The sequence below is a fragment of the Lontra canadensis genome, unplaced genomic scaffold (genome assembly GCF_010015895.1).
Source record: "Lontra canadensis isolate GAN:19392208 unplaced genomic scaffold, GSC_riverotter_1.0 scaffold16, whole genome shotgun sequence".
In the NCBI taxonomy this organism is placed as follows: Eukaryota; Metazoa; Chordata; class Mammalia; order Carnivora; family Mustelidae; genus Lontra; species Lontra canadensis.
In genome coordinates this window covers 826736-847267 of record NW_022631010.1, presented here as the reverse complement: position 1 = coordinate 847267, position 20532 = coordinate 826736, and the positions used below count along the sequence as shown (strand labels likewise).

Sequence of the window (20532 nt, the reverse complement as noted above, 5' to 3'; positions counted from 1 at the left end):
AGGGGCGCTGAGAGCACTGGACCGGGAGTCAAGAACTCAGTGCCAGTGCTGACCCACCCATGACTTTGGAGACTTGCTACCCCCTCAGGCCCTGTCCATAAAATGGGGCACTGCTCCCTTACTGGAAAAAGTCCTCAGAATAGCTGGCAGGGTTTCCTAGGAACCAACAGATGGATCAAGATACACTCCTAGGGAAGGTGGGACAGATCAACCATCGGCTCCAGGACGAGGGAGCCACCTCCCATATTCCTGCCCTGCCTCGGGGCCCTACCGCAGGGGCCGCATGGCATCTCACCTGGGTCAGTGTCTGCACGTGGATGATGTTGATGAGGCGGAAGAGGAAAGACATCTGCGTGGGGACCTGGGATATGTAAGCGAGCAGGCGGCACTCGGACAGGACCTCAGCAACTGGGGACAGAAGAGTCGAGGCTTGGAAGCTGGTCTGTGGCTCAGGACCAGGGACGCACCACTCGGGCTTCCAGCCATGCCCTCCCTGGGGTCCTGACCCCAGAGCTGGGAACCCAGGTCATGGAAGCGGCCACAGGAGCGGCGGCTGCAGCAGGAACACAGGCAGGTGCTGCCTCTCAGGAAGAGCCCACGTTCTCAGGAAGGCCCAGCAGGAGTTCACCAGCCCCTCATCCCTCAGTGGGCGCAGGGGCCGCCTCCCTCTGAGGCCCTCCCTCCCTTCGGCTCACCACCTGGCCCCTCTCATCCCAGGCAATTCCAGCTGGGGGGGCGGGGCGTGTCTGGTTTCTGCATTTTGATTGCAACAATAGTTTCTTCACTTTTATTAAAATGCATGTCTTATGAAAGGAAGCACAGATGACAGAAAAGTCAAACCAGCCAGGAAAATCTCCCAGAGAGCCACGACCTTGACCCCAGCCATGTGGGCATTTGGGACAGGTGCCTCTAGCCACTGTGGTGTGTCCTTGTGAGACGCTGGGTGTTTGACACTGGCGTGGCCACATTGGGCCGATTTGCCCAGGCAGGACGGGTTTTTCTTACCTTTCATGTCCACCTGGTTCTCGAAGCGGTCCAGCGACAGAGTGACGCAGCGCACCAGCATGTTGGAGTCTACCAGAGAGCTATTGATCTGCTTCAAGAACACCTGGAACTGGAGTGGAGCCCAAGCTCAGACGGGTGCTGGGAGGCTCCCGCTGCACCGAGCTGTGGCCCTGGGGCTGGGGGGTTGGTGGTGCTCGCTATGAGGGGCACCCCTTTACCCGGGCCCAGTGGCTTCTGGTCAGACCAAGGCTGTGACAAAACCTGGGCTCCTCTCATTTCCACCTCTATTGGCCTGAGCTGTGCTTCTGTCAGAGAGCCCAAGAGGTGAACAACCAGGCCCAGTCGTGCTCTTCTGGGGCTCAGCCTGGCACCCACCACACCACATCAGGGCCAGGTCAAAGCCCCGGGCCCCCACCTCTCACTGACCCCCAGCAGCTGCACCGACCACCCCTGTACACCCACAGGGTCTAGCGCAGTCCCGGCACAGAGCAGGGGTGAACGACTGTTCACTGATGACTGCCCACTGACTCCCCAGGGCTCTCCAATTAACAACCAGCACCCGAAGACTAGCAAGGACCAGGGCCCCAAGATAACTTCATCTTCTTCTTCTTTTTTTTTTTTTAAAGATTTTATTTATTTATTAGACAGACAGAATCACAAGTAGGCAGAGAGGCAGGCAGAGAGAGAGGAGGAAGCAGGCTCCCCGAGGAGCAGAGAACCCGATGCGGGGCTCGATCCCAGGACCCTGGGATCATGACCTGAGCCGAAGGCAGAGGCTTTAACCCACTGAGACACCCAGGTCCCCTTTTTTTTTTCTTTTTAAAGACTTTATTCACTTGAGAGCACAAGCGAACATGAGCAGGGTGGGGGGCAGAGGGAGAGGGAGAAGCAGACACCCCACTGAGCAGGGAACCCTATGCAGTGCCCAATTCCAGAACCCTGAGGTCATGACCTGAGCCAAAGGCAGATGCTTAACTGACTGAGCCACCCAGGCACCCCTCCACGACAACTTCCGAACACCGTGGCAAACCCCACAGAGCCCGGGCTAGTCTTACCTTTGCATCAGTGTTGATGTATTTGTTGAATCTCTTGAACGCGTCAACGTTGAACTTCATTAACTCCCCCAGAAGGTCAAAGTAACTCTGGAGCACATCCCTCGACTTGCACTCGCTGTCCACAATGCAGTACAGGATGTGCTGGGGGAGGGAGAGGACAGGGGAGAGGACAGGATGAAGGCAGGAAGAAGGCTGAGCCCTGGGGCCAACAGGCAGACGCGGCTGCCGCCCCCAGGCTGTGCTCATCCAAGCTGCCCGCTGCCTGCCCCTCCCTACCCCCCCCAGCCCCCTGCCAACGCCCACCAGGGCCAGGCACAGAGCCCCAACCACATGACACCTGCTCTGAGTAAGCATCCACGTCAGTTGATAGAACCAGTTCTCCTGTCTAGATTCTCATCTGGGGATGCTGGGAGCTCCAAGGGTGGGGCCAGGCCTGATGCACCTCACCAGCAGGTTGGGGGCGGGTTGGGGTAGGCAGCCATGAGCTCTCCTGCTTGCCCAGGGCTCCCCAGCTTGCAGGCGAGGGGAGCGGTTCCAGAAGGAACATCGGCCACTGCCTAAGCACTGAGGCCACTCAGGTAAATGAAGCATAGGGCTTAAGGGCACGGGACACATTTTGACCCCATGGTTTGTCTTCATATTTATGAATAAGAAAGTTTATATTAAAATTAATGAATTTTTATCAGGAACATAAAGCCAATTTAACTTTTTAAAGTTTTCTATGATAGTTCAACTGCTTCCATTTTTCATTTTCCTGAAGGAATGCTAATTCAGATCAATTTATTATGGATTTACAGTTCATGGGTCAGTTCCTTGTTTGTATCCTTTTTTGATTTTTTTAAAACCAATTATAACTTTGGCCATTTTGCTCCCTGCCTTTTATAAATTTTTCTTTTTCTGAAGGCCATTTTATAATAAAAGGAAATTAACTTTTGGACAACAGCAAAATATCCTCAGGGTCAAAAGGCCTTACTGGGTAACTTCAGACTCTCTCACTCTGCACGGGCACCCCCAGCTCCCTCCAGCATCCATTAAGCACCTACGGGAACCCACAGCTGGAAGCTCAGGAGAAGTCCTGGGACAATCTGCATTGGCGTTTTAAAATAAAGAGAAGTGGTCTGCTCCTGACCAGCTGTCTAGGGCTCAGGAAGGAGAGCAACGCATGGGGCTGCGGGGAGAACGGGACACCCAACACCCTGGCTCCTCCAGGCCATTACCTCCAGAAGGCCTCGCTTCAGCAGGAACATCTGGTCTGCATAGGAGGTGGTCCCTCGGAGGAAACTCTCCACAGCCCGGGCTTGCCAAAACCTGCGACCCAAATGTTGACCCCTGGCCCAGGTGGCTAAGGCTGCCCTCTTCTTTCCCATATTCTATTCACCAAGGGGCTGGGAGATGTTTGCTGCCTCTTGATTTATCGACATTTACTGCACATCTGCTAGGCATCAGACCTCACACTAGGCACTGGGGACATGGTAAGGATAAGTCCTCATGGAACAGAGAGTTCAGTGGGGAATCATCCTCTATTTGGCTCGGTCTGAGTCTCAGAGCAGGGGGATCTAGGACCAAAGGGCTGGCTACATAGGACACATATGAAAATGCACTCTAGGTTTTGACCCTTCAGAAGAACAGGGGGACAATGGAAAGTGGGGCTGGGAATGCATGAGGAACTGGATGGACGTGTGCAGATGAGCCACTGAGCTCACTTCTGATGGGCTGTCCTAGAGAAGATGTGGCCCCAGAGGGCAGAGCTGGGATCAATGAGGGGAAGCCTGGACAAGTCGGGCGGAGCTGACCTGCAGGGGGCGGTGCATATGAGGGCGTGGAGCCTACAGACGCTGCACAGCCCAGCCCTGACAGAATGCCTCCCTCAGCCAGCTTCTGCCCACAGCCTTCAAGACTCATCTCAGGCGAGCAGGAGGAGCTCTGAGAAGCCCTCCCCCTCCCCGCCCACCCCCCCAGCCCCCACCTAGGGAAGGGGCTTTCCTTTGATCCCTCAGTTCCAGGGGCAGGTCCTGGCTCCGCTCCTTTTCATACTACATTCAAACCGGTTTCTTTTCATGCTTGTTTCCTGCAACCCAGGGAACTCCTGTGGGCAGGGGCTATAGCTCCTATTTCCCTACCACCTGTCTGTCCAACGCCAGCACTTGGTGAATGCCTGGTCAGTTCTTGAAATGCGCTGCTGGTACGCAGAAGCTCACACATACCCGCTGAGTCGGACCCCCCTGCCCCACAGCAGTCAGATGTCCAGGGTGGAAGCTGGTAACTAAATGAGGTATTTCTAACCACCTGGGAAACACTAGGTTTCTGGGCCCTTCAGGAGTGGCAGGTGCCGGTCCCCAAACCTACCTGAAAGAGGACTCGGCTGGCTCCTTCTTCATGACCTGCAGCAGACGAGTTAGTAAGCCCCTCTTCCCATCACACACCAAACTCCTGGAATAAAACAGGGACACTGGCGACAGACCTGAGGCTGACAGGGCCCAGCCCCACTTGGCCGAAGGATTACTGTTGTCCTGGGGCCATGGGGCTGGGTCTCTCTGCTTCTTTCGGTGGGTGAAAACACCTGGAGACATTTCCAAGGCGACAGGAGGCTCCCCTGCTCTGCCTGGACCCAGAGCACCCCAAGGACTCCTGCAGTCTTAGAAATGAAGAGCCAAGTGAATTCACGCCACGTCTCAGGCCAGCTTTCCCTTCCCAGACCCACTAGCGGGTGATTAGAGGCCAGAAAAACCCAGAGTCCATGCTCAGAACTGCTAGAGGGAGGGCTGTTTCCACCAAAGTGAGTCTGAAATGCTGTGACAGTCTCCCAGATGGGGCAAAGTCTGTGCCAGTAGGGTGAGAAAGGGAGTACCCTAGGCCCCACGTTCCACTCCAGCTGGCTTTGGACAAGTCCCTGTGCCTCTGAGCCTCAGTTTCCCAATCTAGGAAGCAAAGACATTAGATAAGGAAATGACTTGGACTGCATCACAGGGGAGAGAGGGTCAAGCAGGCAGGGGTTTGGGGCCCTTAAGTTCCCTCTTCAAATAGAACAGCTCTACTTTTATCCCCTACAGACATTATGGAGTGTGCACGGTTTCATTTGAACAGATTTCTCCTGCTTTAAAAAAAAAAAAAAAAAAAAAAAGGAGGCTGAGAATTATGCCTCCTGTTGCTGGTTATAGTCCTCCCTGCCCAGACCCCCATGAGCCTGTGACCTCCCTACTGCTCAGAAGGTGACACAAGCATAACCTCGTTAATGGGACTTGACAAAGGGCAAGAAAGAAGCATGTCTGCAGAGGTGAATGACAAAGGAGCAGGCAGAGCACATGTGACTTTGGCACATGACCTCTCCGAGTCCCTGCTCCCCGCTCTGTGAAGTGGAAGGGATGCTGGCACCCCCCTCCTCAGGTTGCTGGGGGCCCCAGGGAGGTAAGGCAGGTGATGCCCTGGGACACTGCAGCCACCCATCAGTGAGAAACTACCGGTACCACACCTGCGGGCACGCGTCTGTGGGCGCGCACCACCCCAGGGCACGTGTGCAGCCACAGCTGCCGCCACCCACCTGTCAGTGTTGAGGACGGCTTCCACCTCAGGGATGTTGGCCTTGAGAGAGATGGCGCTGAGTTCGTTCAGCTCCTGGTTATTGAGCAGTAGGTACTTGTTCCTGAAACACATGGTTTGAAGGGGATAAAGGAGAGGCCCTGGGCTAGTCACCTTCCCATGTCCCACGATGAGAATCAGAGAATCCTCTAAGTGCCCTCCCCGGACACCACCTGCCCCTGAGGCAGCAACAGGGCTCCGGCCATGGGAGCCTCTCTGCCCTGCCTCCTACCTCTCCACCTGCCGCATTCACTAACAAGGTCCCTTTCCTCAACATCTCCAGGCCTTTTGTTTGCCCCTGAACATTCCTATTTGACCTCTCAAAGGCACTTCCAACTCAATGATGTCCAAATCAAAATCTCCATTTTGCTTCTCAAACCTGGCCCTATTCCAGCATTCCCAGCAGGGGGCCCGAGTCCGCTATGACACTCCATCCTGGGCCCTTCACTTCTAGGCCTGGTATCACCCAAGCCAGCTTCCTAAATGGTCTCTCCCAGGAACCGATTCAACACACAGCACCCAGAGAGATCCTTAGGAAACGGGACTCTGATCACGTCACTCCCCTGTCAAAAACGCCCCCACAATTTTAAACTTTTGATGATATAAAAGCCAAGCCCACCAACACAACCCACAAGGCCCTGTGGCTCAGCCACCAACCACCTTCGCAGCCTTGCTCTGAGCCAACTCCCCCTTCATTCACATCACCTGCCACACTAGCCTTCCTATACACACTGCATTCCCTCCTGCAGTAGATTATTCTGGAACAGTCAGCCTCTCACCCTTCCCTTCCACCCAGTTTATTACTGCCAACCCTTCGGATCTCAGCTGACAAGTTAACTTCTGCAGAGAAGAGCTAGCTCCTGACAGCCCTCTGGCCAGGTCACGACCCCTGTCAAACGTTCTCTCACAGAACCATGCTCCTTCCGCCAGAATACTATCGTCATCTGTCACCGTACATTCAATGATAACATTCTCTGATTCATGTCCTTCTCCCTTTCAGGACTGTGCCCTTCATGAGAGTGGGGGTCACAGCTGTTTCCACTCCTCACTGTCTCCCCAGAGCCTAGCACATACAAGTGCTCAGATTTAAGAGTCTGATGAAAGTCAGGCACCCAATTCCTCAGAAAAAACAAACAAACAAAAAGTGCACAATCAGAACAAACTGGTGCCATTTTCAGAGGGTTCACCCACCTCCTGGAGAACCTCAGACAGAGAACGTCTGAAAGAGGATGGTCAACGTGACCCAGACAAAAGCAAAGTGGAGGCCCCAGACCACATCGTCCTCAGGCACATTCTGGTAGCTTATACAATGCTTCAGAGGAATTTAAGCCAATGTTTAAAATTAGGACCTTTCACGGAAATCTTAATTTCGAGCTTCCCTTGGGGGAAAAACTCAGAAGCTCTGCGACAGCGGGCCCAGTTTCCTGTATACCCATAGTGGGCCAGAGCAGAGCAGTACTGCCTGTGTGTTCCAGCTCACCAAAGTCCCCACTACACTGTCCCTAGTGCCAAGGTCAAGGGTCAGCTGCTACTCAGTCCTCCCCTGCACTGTTTTTCCTATAGCAGAGAATCATTCTCTTATATATTCTCCATTGAAGGTTGGAAAACAAAAAAAATAAGAGGGCGAAATGTGTTTCAAAAAAATGGGAATGGGTACATCTCTTCGTGCAGCTGAACACTATTCCCCCTGTTCAATAAACACTCAGCCCACTCTGCCCACCCGAGGTCCCCATGAAGAGCCACGCTGTCCGCTCCTCGTTCGGAGCGGCAGACAGTTGAGAGATGTATCAACTCCAAGGGTAACAAGGGTAACAAGGGGCCAGCGACATCCGTACTCACTTCCTAGACGGGCCGTGAGGGCCCGGGGCAAGCTCAGCACCAGGCTGCGCACAAAGGAAGGGCAGTGCCAGCAGCAGCGCCCAGCAGTGCGTCATGTGAATGCGGCCGCCCACACTGGCTGAGGTGGCAGCAGCTCGCATGGCTCCCAGGTCCTCCCAGGCTGTGATCGACAGGACAGGGAGATAAGACAAGCTGGTGCAACAGCTCTCCTTCCAGGGATGGCTTGTACTTACTCGTGGTGGTCGCTGAAACTCTGGAGAAGCCGCAAGAACTGTATCTTCAAGGTGATGTCCTAAAACACACGTGTACCCTTGATGTTCAAACCATGGTCATGCTGTTCCCAAAGAAAACAGAACACTCTGCGGAAAGCCTGGGCGTGTCACTGATTCTCTGAGCCTTTGTCTTCATGCACAATGAGGACTTCTCTTGAGTCAGAAACCCTTTGCTGACCTCCACATCTGGCCAATAGCAGAGGAAGCTAATGGGGACCCCTCCTGCTAACCCCTACCCCTGCCAATACCTTGGATAAAAAAATAACTGAAATTCTTTAAAATGTGAGGCTAAGTTCCTAACAAAGGAAAATCCACGGGAATCAGAGATGAAGAAAGGACTGGGCTCAGAGTAGGAAGCATGAGAGCAGATGGTAGGCGGCTTGGGGAGGATGGAGAAGTGGAAATGACACTTACTCACCCAGGACCTGGGTTTTAAATACCCTGCAGGGACTAGACAGAAACCTGAGCCCATATAAAGCCCAGGAAGCATATACATTTTGTGAAAAGAAGGGTTAGAAAACTCCCACTTACCAGCCCAGGGAGCTAGCATGGCTGCCTCTTTCTGTGGGGGTAGTGCTGGTGGTGGAGGGAGCCCACAGGAGAAGGCTTCTGGGCTGACACCTCCAGGGCCAAGGTGCTCAATGTAAAAATTTGCCCTGGGACATGTACGCCTAGTGTACCCGGCAGACAAAAGCAAAGTGCTCTAAAGAAAAACCTCCAGGGCCCAGGCTATACTGCAGAGCATGAGGCAACTTTCCACCCCAAGATGAGTCTGAAGACTCAAATACAAACATGAGCACCTCACAAGCAATCCAAGACCATAAAAAAAGTATGTTACAAGCAATAAAAGAGATGGAATGCAATAGTACAGAACATTAATGTAATGAATAAATACCAAGTAGCTTTTGACAGTCAGCTGTCTCAAAATGCAGAATATATTCACTTGAAATTAAAAACTCAGATGCATGGGCTGAGAAGCAAAATCTGACAAGGCTGAAGAGAAAACCAGTCAGCTGGAAGATAAGGCCTGGAGGAAAGTCCCCAGAGCATGGCACAAGGACCAGGGAGGACCTACGGCACTGATGGCTGTGTAGCACTTTCAAGTCCCAGGGTACCGGCCCCTTCATGGTGGTGACCAGGCTTCCACATGGCCCATGAAGATAGCAGGCAAGGGAGTGGGACCTTCCTTTTGCAAAAAATAGGCTCAGAGATTCAGTGACTCGCTCAAGCTCTCCTAACAAGCTGAGCGGCACATGGGCCTCTCGACACCCAGTTCAATGCTCTCTCCAGTACACCATAAGAGAGGCCAGGCAGAGGCAAGCCCTTGGCCCCTTTAAAAAAGAAAGCATCCTAAAGCCCTCTTTGGCTACAGACCATTGGTGGTGCATGGTTTCAGGGGGCAAAACTACCACCGATGGATGGACGATACAATGGGGGAAGAGTACAAAACAAGGGAAAACTTGCTACTAGGTCATGGTGTGACGAACCCTTCCTAGAGAATAGCGAGCACCCCATTTCGGAGGTATGGAAGAGAAAGTTGGCCATAGGGCCTCCAAAAGGATTTCTGCACAAGTGGAAGGGCAGGAGCAGACCCTTTTCCAAGGCAGTTTCCACTTATGGGATTATACAGACTTTATGAATTAAAAAAAAAAAAATATATATATATATATAAAATTGTGTGTGTGTCTGGGTGACTCAGTCGGTTAAGTGTCTACCTTCAGATCAGGTCATGATCCCAGGGTGGGATTGAGCCCCACATTGAGCTCCCTGCTCAGCGGGGTCTGCTTCTCTCTCTCCCTCTGCCCTTCCTCTCTGCTCATGCTCTCTCTCTCTCTCTAAATAAATAAATAAATAAAATCTTTAAAACTCAAAAATTAAAAAATGAGATTTCAAAGGGTCAACAGCAGATCTTGAAAGAACTCAAGTCAAGCTGATCTGTTGCCACGCCCCCTGCTCACCGGGCTGCAGTCACAGTTCTGGTTGTGACCATGGAGGACAAGGGCAGATGCTGAGTGCTTCCTCCAAATCAGCTTGTCGAACAAATTATTGAGCCCAGGGATCAGCTTGAACTCCGCGATCATTCTGTGAACCTGGATGGGGTAGGACGATAAAAGCATTACAACAACCGCGCTGCAAATATCCATCAAAGCCTCATGCTTGGCATGTACAAAACAATCTTTAGGACAAAGAAAGAGATAGTCAGTAGGGACTGCTGAGGTTTAAAGAAAATCCCCCGCTTAGCCTACCCCTCACTGCACTCTAACTATGCACAGATACACTTTTACTCTCCACTCACACATTCCCCACAATACTCCTAGGAGACATACTATATAGTGGGTCCTCTTTTTAGAACATGAGTTTGGATTCAGAGAGCCCTGGGTTTGACTCCCACCTCCAGCACATATGAACTTTGTAACCCCAATCAAATCTCTCAGTCCTTCTAGTTTGTTCCCTCCTCATATCATTAAAAAATAAAAATAGCCCTCATGCTTAGGAGTAGGATAAATTTCAACTGGAGGCAAGATAAACATTAAAAAAAATTAAATGCTAAATATCCTAGAAAAATATACGCAAAGAATTTTTTTTTAAATGACCACAATGAGAGAGACTTTCTAAAGTATTAAGTCTATTAAGTAAATCTAGAAGGCAAAACAGAAAACCATTCAATTCAACCATGTATGTAAACCTTTAAAAATGCTCTGTGGCAAAATTCACAATAAGCAAAGTCCATACCATGACTCAAAGTCCATACTGTGACTCTCAAGTCACAGGCAAAAAGCTAATTTCCTCTCTAAGGAATCCTACAAATCTCTTCTTTAAAAAAAAAAAAAAATTTTATTTTATTTATTTGAGAGAGTGAGAGAGCATGAGAGGGGAGCAGTCAGAGGGAGAAGCAGACTCCCTGCCAAGCAAGGAGCCCAATGTGGGACTTGATCCTGGAGCTCCAGGATCATGACCTGAGCCAAAGGCAGCTGCTTGACAACGGAGCCACCCAGGCACCCGGAATGCTACAAATATCTTAAACTAAAAGACCAACCTTACAGAAAAAATGGGCAAAGGATAGAGACTGGAAAATATAAGATATTCTTCAATGTATAGAAAGTAATAAGCCTCACTTATATAATAAAAGAAATTCCAATCACCACCACTTTTTTTCAGATTAGTAAAGAAGAAAGTTTTATAACACTGTGTTGGTGAGCTTGGCCTCGGGCCGGCTCTCACACTGCTGCTGGGAGGGCATACTGGGGTACCACCTGCAGAAGGAGGACATTTTGGTCATATCTCTAAAAATTACAAACACATAGTCCCTTTGTCCAGCGATTCTTTTAGGAATTTATTCTCAGATCCACATACATACTAAATGACATATGTATAAAGTCACTCATGGTAGGATTATTTCCAATACCAAAAGAACAGATATAAGCTATATTCCCCATCAATGAGGATTAGTTGCATAAATTATGGTATATCCATTCAGAAGGATATAACGTACCAATAAAAAAGAATTGAGCTTTTTCACATTTAGTGAACATTCACCAAGATTCAATATTAAGAAAGCAAACATGGGGGCGCCTGGGTGACTCAGTTGGTTAAGCGTCTGCCTTCGGCTCAGGTACGATACCAAGGTTCTGAGATCGAGCCCTGTGTCAGGCTCCCTGCTGAATGGGGAGTCTGCTTCTCCTCTCCCTCTACCTCTCTTCCCCTGCTTGTGCTGTCAGACAAATAGATAAAATATTTAAAAAGAAACAACAACAAAACAAAAGAGCAAATACATACATGCTATACTACTGATTGTGTTTAAAAAAAAAAAAAGAAAGAGGAATACATTTGCTTTATTATAAGCATAAAATGTCTCTAGAAGGATACATGAATAACTGGTAAACTTAGATGCTTCATGGAAAAACCAGAATGTTCAGGACCAGAAAGGAGAAAGGCTTCAATGATACTTATTTACACATTTTAATATAGAACTATGTAAATTATTTACCTATCAAAAAAAATTTTTTTATAGAAAACTAAGCTATTACTTCTTCTTCTCAGGGCTATTGTAAGGACAAGGTCAGAATATATATGTAAAGTCCTGAGCACGGCACCAGTGCATACTAAATCCCATTTTATAAGGGGAAGGGTAAGTTGAGCAGGACCAACCTGGGCAAGTCAGTGGTGGAAATGTCACCCTACCTACCTCAGGTGTTCTGCTCCTAAAGCCCAACCCTTTCGGGCCCACCACAGTTGTGCGTTTATCTCAGGAGACCAGAACCTGACAAAGACATGACCCTGAGCAACATTCTTCTTTGAGCCTGAGTCCCCTGACAGAAAATGAGGGATATCAAAGCTGCTGAAAGGATTTAATGTGGTAATGTGGGGGAAGCCCAGGGCCTGACGGACAAGAAGTACTGGATGGATTATTTACATTTGCACCAAATGCAACTCCCAACATCTGGGGCAGGTTTCCAGTCTAGTGATTTCAACTTAGCCAAGACTGGCCAGAGAACTTGGCCTGATGGCCCAATAACAAGCACTCTGAGGAGGAGCCTTCTGGGAGGCCTGGCCAGGGAAACCCTTCCCCTCGCTGTCCCGGGCTCGGCGAGGCACATGCACACCGGTGCAGGGCACACAGGAGGAACACAGTAAATGCCAGCTGTGCAGATGAGGCCGAGACAGCCTAACACTGGCTCTCGGGCGGGCAGGGGCCTGCGGCCAGGCCATGGGCCTTCCAAGGAAGCAGCGGCTGTAATCATGCAGTTTAGAACTAGACACCGCAATGACTGAGTCGTAAAGCCTTAGTAACAGGAAGGCTCAGGGAGCAGGGGACAGTCATGGGGGGACAGAAGGCAGAGTCATGGCAGCAGAGTCTAAATCCTGGCTCTCCTGATGCCTGGAGCCTGAGAGCACACCCCTTTTTGTACCTGGGTTTTCTCAAGCATCAAGTGAGGAGACAGAGAGTTACCGCCTGTTTTATAACTTCCCAAATACTTGAAAATTCAAATAAGTGTGAGATTTTCTCAAAAATGGTAAAAGCACTCAACACATGTAAAGCACAGTGACTATTATTTTCTATATATAGCCCATGCTGAAGGAAGGAGCTTTGATACTGTGAAGGTCAGGGAGATATCTCACCCATGGTCCTGGTTTTAAATACCAACCACATACTGACAACCCCCAAAGTTCTAGCTCTAGACCCGACCTCTCCCCTAACTCCAGGTACAGATAATCCAGGTGCTGGCCAATACTTCTTTTTTTTTTTTTTTTTAAGATGTATTTATTTATCAGAGAGAGAGAGAGCATGAGCAGGGGGAGCGGCAGAGAGAGAGGCAGAAACAGACTCCCTGTTGAGCAAGGAACCTGATGGGGGACTTAATCCCAGGACCCTAGGATCATGATCTAAGCCGAAGGCAGATGCCCAATTGAGCAAGCCACCCAGGCGTCCTCAGATGCCGATTCTAACAGACACTTCAATCCTAACTTGTTCAAACTAAATCCCTTGCCTTTCTCCCTATGCCTCTGTCCCTCACCCCCAACTCCCTAACTCACAGTCTTAACCATCTCAGTCAATGGCCAATCCATCCTCCCACCTGCTTGGGCCAAAAACCTTGGAAGAAGTTACAGGGTGCCTGGGTGGCTTAGTGGGTTAAAGCCTCTGCCTTCGGCTCAGGTCATGATCCCAGGGTCCTGGGATTGAGTCCCGCATCAGGCTCTCTGAGTAGCGGGGAGCCTTCTTTCCCCCCACCTCTCTCTGCCTACTTGTGATCTCTGTCAAATAAATAAATAAAATCTTTTAAAAAACAAAACAAAAAAACCTTATAAGAAGTTAAAGAAGTTACCCTTAATCCCTCTCTCATGCCCACATTCAAACCTGCAGCAAATTCTATCTGTTCTACCTTCAGAATATATCCAGAACGCAAGCACTTGTCACCACCCCTCTCCACCAACATGCAGGTCCTGGCTACGATCATCTCTTCCACAAAGCAGCCAGAAGAAAACACCACGTGTCCTGAAAGTGGCCAATGAAAGCCCGACACGGTTTGACCCCCCATAGTCCCTCCCTACCTCCGCCTTGCTGCCTGTTCCCTACTGTCCCACCAACCCACTGGGTTGGGGGGCCACACTCCCACTTCGGCACTTGCTCCCTCTACCTGGTAGGTTGCCAGGGGGATCAGTGTGCCCCGCCCCCTCACATTCCTCACAACATCTCCATGCTGCATGTCATCTTTTCAGTGAGTCTCCTCCCTGGCTACCCTGTCCAAAACGGGGATGACTGCACCAGTCTCACACAGAGCTGTTGTGACCGTCCAGTGTCTGACTCAAAAAGGAGCTTAAGGACTGTTGAGTGCCCCGCCCCGAACACCTACCTTTTCTCATCCACAGGACAATGATTGGCTGGTGGAGAAGGCCATTTCTCCGCCATCTTGAAGAAGAGCACTATATAGTTCCAGGGCTCTCTTTCTCCCTTTGGAGGTTACAGACCCTTGCTCCTCCCTCTTAGAACTGCTTCAAGGGTCAGGGAACCCCAGCATATCCAGAGCCCCCCGAAGCTGCCCAGTTTTTGTAATCCGACACAGCTCCAGGCTCTGGCCATCATCCTGAGCCCCCACTGGACTGGCAAGTCCTCTAGTACATCTCCAGGGCAGTCACCTTGTCACAGTAAGCTTTACTCTTCACATTAACAAGGTCAGGTAACATGGCCAAGCCACCAGCTCCTGCCTTGGGAACCAATGCTCTGCCCAGAAATGCTGCCCCACGGCAAGCTACGGTGGAAAAGATTCTGGACTCTGGAATGAGACCAGTTTCCTGATGCGTAGAACACAGAGAAGGAAAATGAGCCCCATGCCTAGCAGGGCTACAGACACAGTAGTGGCACGTAAGTGGCTCCTCCTGTTCTGAGACGTGGGGGAGAGGCCCACCTGGTTTCGCTGACGCCCCATCAGCAGCACACAGAGAACATAGAGCACTTCCAGTTTGTACATGATCTCATGCATAATCTTCATCGACTGCGGCAGCTGGGTCCTGGTGGAAGTGTGAGGCAGGCCATTCTCCTCGGAGGCCCCTGGGGGAGGGAACACAATGGAGGCTGGGACAGCCACCGAGAGAGAAGATTGAGTCACTGCTTGTGAGGAAACATGTTTCTGCCCCTCAAAGCCAGTCTGGACAGACCTGAGGTAACAGAGCCATGAGACTGGCCCCTGAGGCCATGAGAGAGACTTTGAAAGCCACAAAATCCCTTCCAGCTCCCCAAGAGCCAGGCAAGCTTAGAAACTTCGAAAAACTGACTCTGTGCATCGTAAGGAAAAAAATTCTGTAGTATGGGGACCGGTGTTAACTAGACTGACAGCAGAGATCATCTGGCACTATATGCAAATATCGAACCACTATGTTGTACACCCGAAGCTAATACAATGTTGTATGTCAATTATACCTCAACAAAAAAAAGGGGGAAAATCGACTGCAGTTTCATTGTATTTTATCAACTTTAACACACTAGAAATGTCCTGATGCAGCCAACGCAGTGACGTGATTCATCCCTTCTCCCGCCGCCATCAGCGAGTGCCCCACGCCCAAGTGCCCACTTCCCTAAGCCACCAATTGTGCCAAACTCTCTTCGGGTCACAAATGACTCTAAGTACGCGGTTCCTCTGCCTCAATTCTACGAGAAGGCACTGCTGAAAGACAGAGGGATCCTTCTCCGAGACTTCTTTTCTCCTGTTTTTTCGAAGAACCATCTAAAGTTTTCTAAGGTACAACTTTCTAAGGCAGACTGGGCACCACCATCACTATGAGTGATACAGACGAACGCATCATCTACTCAGAGACCATGTTACCCAGTTTCATTATTAGTAACAACGGCAGCAGCGAAGTCGTATTTCTGGAACACCTGATATGTGCCAGATATCGTGTTTTGGGCATTAGTCAAGCATCACATTTATTCTTCTACCCCGTTAACAAACAAGTCTCAGTGAGTCACGCAGGCTGGTGAGGTGAACTCACAGGAAGGCAGCAAGTGCTAGAGGCTGAGGGTTCCGGAGTTACGACTTGTTAGCTGTGTGACACTGGGCAAGTTACCTCCTCACAAGGCCTCGAACTGCTCTGTAGAAGGGTGGGGACGGCAGTGCTGCTGTGGGTGGCTAGGGTAGCTGTGAGGAGTGAATGAGAACACAAGAAAAGCCCAGCACCTGGTTCTTGGGAAGCCTCCCTCTTAGGTCCTTTTTATTTTTATTTTTATTTTATTTTTTTTAGGTCCCTATTATTTTAAAAGAGCACTGGTCAGAGTCAGGAGTACTTAGGGTTTATGTCCCCTCAGTTTTCCTCATCCTTAAGGTGAAAGAATGAAGCAGTTAACTATTAAGATGCTTCCAGGCTCCCGCTGGAACTGCTGCCCTAGAGGCCTTTGGCAAAGGGCCAGAAAAACCACATGGAGCAGAGCAGTGGTTATCAAATCATATTTGGGTAAGGAGCACGCGCAAGTCTGGTGACTTCTGCAGGGTGATACCGTGCCTCAAGAACCCTAGCTACTCTGCCCTACAGACGTGGGACTATTTTTTCCAGCCATATTATGGCACTAATACAAAGTCACAATGCTGGGAGACGACCAGTCGTGGGGTGAGCAAGACTGAGGGGCAGCGTGGCACAGGACTCAAGAGCACAGCCCCTGAGCCAGGCTGCTGGGTCTGAACCCCAGCTCTGCTGTTCACCAGCTGGGTGGCCTTGGGCAAACCGGTGGATGTCCCTCTGCTTCAGTATCCGTCCTCACCTGTAAAACTGGGATGACGGCAACAGTACCGATCTCTTACCCATGATGCCAAGATGAAAGGATTTAATATATTCAAAGTACTGCAAACAATGCCCGGCACACGTCAGGAACACGTGAGTGTATGTTAAATAGAAACAAAACACTTGCGTTTTTCTGCGAATGCTTGCTTGCTACTTGGTTTTTTTCCTTTTCATCTGCAACTAAAAATGGCAGTGGGCAAAGACTTAAGAAAAATTTACTGGAGAAAACCGAACTGAGAAAACGCTATCTCAAAAAACATGTATTTGCCTGCATGTTGGGAGAAAAATCCTAATTACTCAATTTCCATGTTGGGACTCCTTGGCCCAGCTCCCAGAACAGTTTAAGAGTCAACTGATTTGTGGAGGGACTGAGAAGAGCTATCATGTAGATCCTGCCTCCGCGGCACACTTGCTGCGTGGCCTCGAGAGCCTCAGCGTCCTTGTCACCTAGCTCAGGGAGCTCGGGGCGACTGCAGGACAGGAAGTCTACGGGAGGAGCAGGCACAGCAAATGGCACACAAGCCCTCCTCAGTAATAAATGTCTGTGGAGAAACAGAAACACAGGCAGCTCGGACTCAACCCCGAGGAACTGCCAGTCTTCGGTGCCTGGTTTGCACAGGCCTGACAAGGAAGTCTTTGGTAATTTTTTTTTTTTTAATGCAGTTCTTAAAGCGATGGCCAGAGCTTAGCAACAAGGTTCATTCCCAAGGATGAGGCTGGGCAAACTAGTTTGAGAGGTCTATGCTTCCCCCCGAATCTCTTCAGTGCCACAAACTAATTCAAGGGGTCTCCAACCTTGTGTCCGTACTGGGGCAGAGGCACTCTTTTTTTTCTTTTTTTTTAAACAGCTTTGGGCTGCAATTCACATACAATTCCCCCACTTGAAGTGTACGATTCAATGGTTTTTAGCATATTCAGCCATCACCACAACCGACTTTAGAGCACCTTGTCACCCCAAAAAGAAATCCTTCACTCACTGGCAGCCAATCCCCGTTCGCCACCAAACCCCTCATCCCTAGGCATCCACTAAAGTACCTTCTGGCTCTACGGAACTGCCTGTTTGGGACATTTCATATAAACGGAATCACATAGGTGACCCTTCACGCCCGGCTTCTTTCGCTTAGCACGATGGTTTCAAGATCCACTCAGGGGGTAGCATGTGTCAGGACTCCATTTTTCAGATCGCTGAGTAACACTGCACTGTACGCATAGACCACATTCTCTTGTCCATTTACCAGCTGATGAACACTTGGGCTGTTTTCAGATACTGACTATTATAAATCTGCAGCTGTGAGTACTCATGTGTAAGTTTTTACGTCAATATGTTCTCATTTCTCTTGAAAACATAACTAGGACTGGAACTTCTGGGTCATATGGCAACTCTGTTTAGCCTTTTGAGGAGCTGTCTCAAAACTGCCAAGACTGTTTCCCAAAATGGCCGCACCACTTTACATGCCCACCAACAGAGAACGAGGGTTCTGATTTCTTCACATCCTTGTGCCAACACTTGCCATCATCTATCTTTTGATGATAGACATCCCAGCAGGTATGAAGTAGTATGTGATTGTGGTTTGGATTTGCATTTCCCTGACGATTAACGATGTTGGGCATCTTTTTAATGTGTTTATTGGCTATCTGGTCACCTGCCATGGAGAAATGCCTATTTAGGTCCTATGCCCACATTTCAAAATGCATTGTCTTTTGATCATCGAGCTGTAGGCGTTCTTTACAAATTCTAGATTCAGTCCCTTATAACTTAATTATTATTAGACATATGCTTTGTAGCTAGTCCATTTCTGCAAAGAAGCCAGTCAGGATTTTGACAAGGGACTGTGCTGAATCTGTAGACAGACGTATAGCTCAACATGTGGAGTATGAACCTTAACAATACCGAGCCTTCCAACCCATGAACACGAGTATCTTTACATTTATTTAGGTCCTCTTTCATTTCTTTCAATATTGAAGATGTTTTGCAATTTTCAGAGTGTAAGTTTTGCATTTCTTTGTTAAATTTATCCCTAAGCTTTTGACTCTTTTTGATGCTTTTGTATATGAAATTGTTTTCTTAATTTCATTTTGGTTTGTTCATTGCTACTGTATACAAACACAATTACGTATACTGACCTTGTATTCTGAAACTTTTCTTAACTCACTTATTAGTTTAATGTTTTTTTTTTACTGGATCCCTTAGGTTTTTCCCTAAATAAGATGATGTCTATGAAGAAACACAGTTTAACTTCTTCCTAATCCGGATGGTTTCTATTTTCTCTATCTTGTCTAACTGCCTATCCAGAACCCCCAACAGAGCATTGAGCCGAAGTGGCAGGAGCAGGCATTCTTGTCTTGTGCCTGTGTCTGATCTTAGTTGAGGAGAAGCTTTCAGTGTCAATGTACTATGAAGTACGTTGGGTGTGGGTTTTCGTAGATGTCCTTTAACAGACTGAGGCAGTTCCTTCCTATTCCTAGTTGGAGTGTTTTTATCAGGAAGGCATGTTGGATTTTGTGTGAGGCATTTCTGCATCTACTGAAATGATCATGTAAATTTTTGTCCTTTGTTCTACTGACACAGGGTATACATCAACTGATTCATATTGAATCAACCCTGAATAAATCCTACTTATTCATATATATATATACATGGTCAAGTGTATAATCCTTATACGTTGCTGTATTTGGTTTGCTAGTATATTCTTGGGAATTTTTACATCTATATTCATAAGAGATATTGGTCTGTGCTTTCCTTGTAGTGTCTTTGGTTTGGGTATCAGGTTAATAATGACTTCGTAAGATGAGTTGGGAAGTGTTTCCTCTTCTATTTTGTGGAAGTCTGGGACATACTGGTATTGATTCTTCTTTAAACGGTTGGCATAATTGACCAGTGAAGCCATGTGGGCAGTGCTTTTGTTTGGGGGTAGCTTCTTCATTACTAGTTCAAATTCCTTGTTATAGGTCTGTTCAGATTTTCTTTCGTCTTGAGTCAGCTGCAGGAGTTTTTGTCTTTCTTATCAGCTGTTTCATCCAAGCTGTCTAGTTTGCTGGCACACAGATGTGTATGGTATTCCCTGAGTCCTTTCTAGCTTTGTAAGCTTGGTTGTCATGTCCTCTCTTTCATTCCCGGTTTTAGTAGTTTCAATCTTGTCTTTTTTTTTTTTTTTTAAATCTTGGTCAGTGAAACTCAAGGTTAATTTTGTTGACTTTTTCAAAGAATGAACTACTGGTTTTTGCAGATTTTCTCTATTGTTTTCTATGCTCTGTTTCATTAATTTCTACGCCAATTCTATCATTCTATCTGCTTGCTTTGAGAGTATAGCTTGCCTCTTCTTTTTTCAATAACATAAGGAGAAAAAAATTAGGCCACTGACTTGGGATTTCATTTTGTCAGTTTTTTAAAATGTAGGCATTTATAGCTAAAGACTTCTCCCTTATCAGCAGGCTTTAGTTGTATTCCTTAAGTTCTGTATGTTGTATCCTTGTTTTCATTTGTCTCAAGGTATCTTTTAAAAAAAAATTTTTTTTAAAAATTAACATGCAATGTATTATTAGCCCCAGGGGTACAGGTCTGTGAATCGCCAGGTTTACACACTTCACAGCACTCCCCTAGCACATACCCTCCCCAATGTCCATAACCCAACCACCCTCTCCCTACCCTCCTCCCCACGGGCAACCCTCAGTTTGTTTTGTGAGATTAAGAGTCTCTTATGGTTTGTCTCCCTCCCTATCCCATCTTGTTTCGTTTATTCTTTTCCTATCCCCCAAACCCCCTACGTTGCATCTCCACTTCCTCATATCAGGGAGATCATATGATAGTTGTCTTTCTCCGACGTCTCAAGGTATCTTTTAATGCTTTGTGATTTTGTCTCAGAACCATGGTTAATTAGAAGTGTATTACTGATTTTCCCGGTTTCTAACATCTGATTGCTATTATCACTCCACTGTGGCTGAAATAAATGGTTTGTATAATCTTAATCCTTTTCCCCTTACTGAGGCTTTTTAGATGGCCTGGCGTACAGTCTATG

The 20532-nt window shown here is 48.4% G+C and overlaps 1 protein-coding gene across 1 annotated transcript in view; it reads right to left on the bottom strand.

Moving 5' to 3' along the window:
- Positions 1 to 20532, bottom strand: part of TRPC4AP (transient receptor potential cation channel subfamily C member 4 associated protein) — a 70373-nt gene that overhangs the window by 1886 nt on the left and 47955 nt on the right. Inside the window, exons 9-17 of the mRNA XM_032858816.1 lie at positions 14653 to 14819; positions 9706 to 9837; positions 7709 to 7767; positions 5599 to 5700; positions 4407 to 4490; positions 3278 to 3368; positions 2061 to 2201; positions 1006 to 1114; positions 296 to 408 (exon numbers count right to left, since the gene is read on the bottom strand). Of these exons, the coding sequence (XP_032714707.1) occupies positions 296 to 408; positions 1006 to 1114; positions 2061 to 2201; positions 3278 to 3368; positions 4407 to 4490; positions 5599 to 5700; positions 7709 to 7767; positions 9706 to 9837; positions 14653 to 14819 (998 nt within the window). The remainder of the gene's footprint in view (positions 1 to 295; positions 409 to 1005; positions 1115 to 2060; positions 2202 to 3277; positions 3369 to 4406; positions 4491 to 5598; positions 5701 to 7708; positions 7768 to 9705; positions 9838 to 14652; positions 14820 to 20532) is intronic.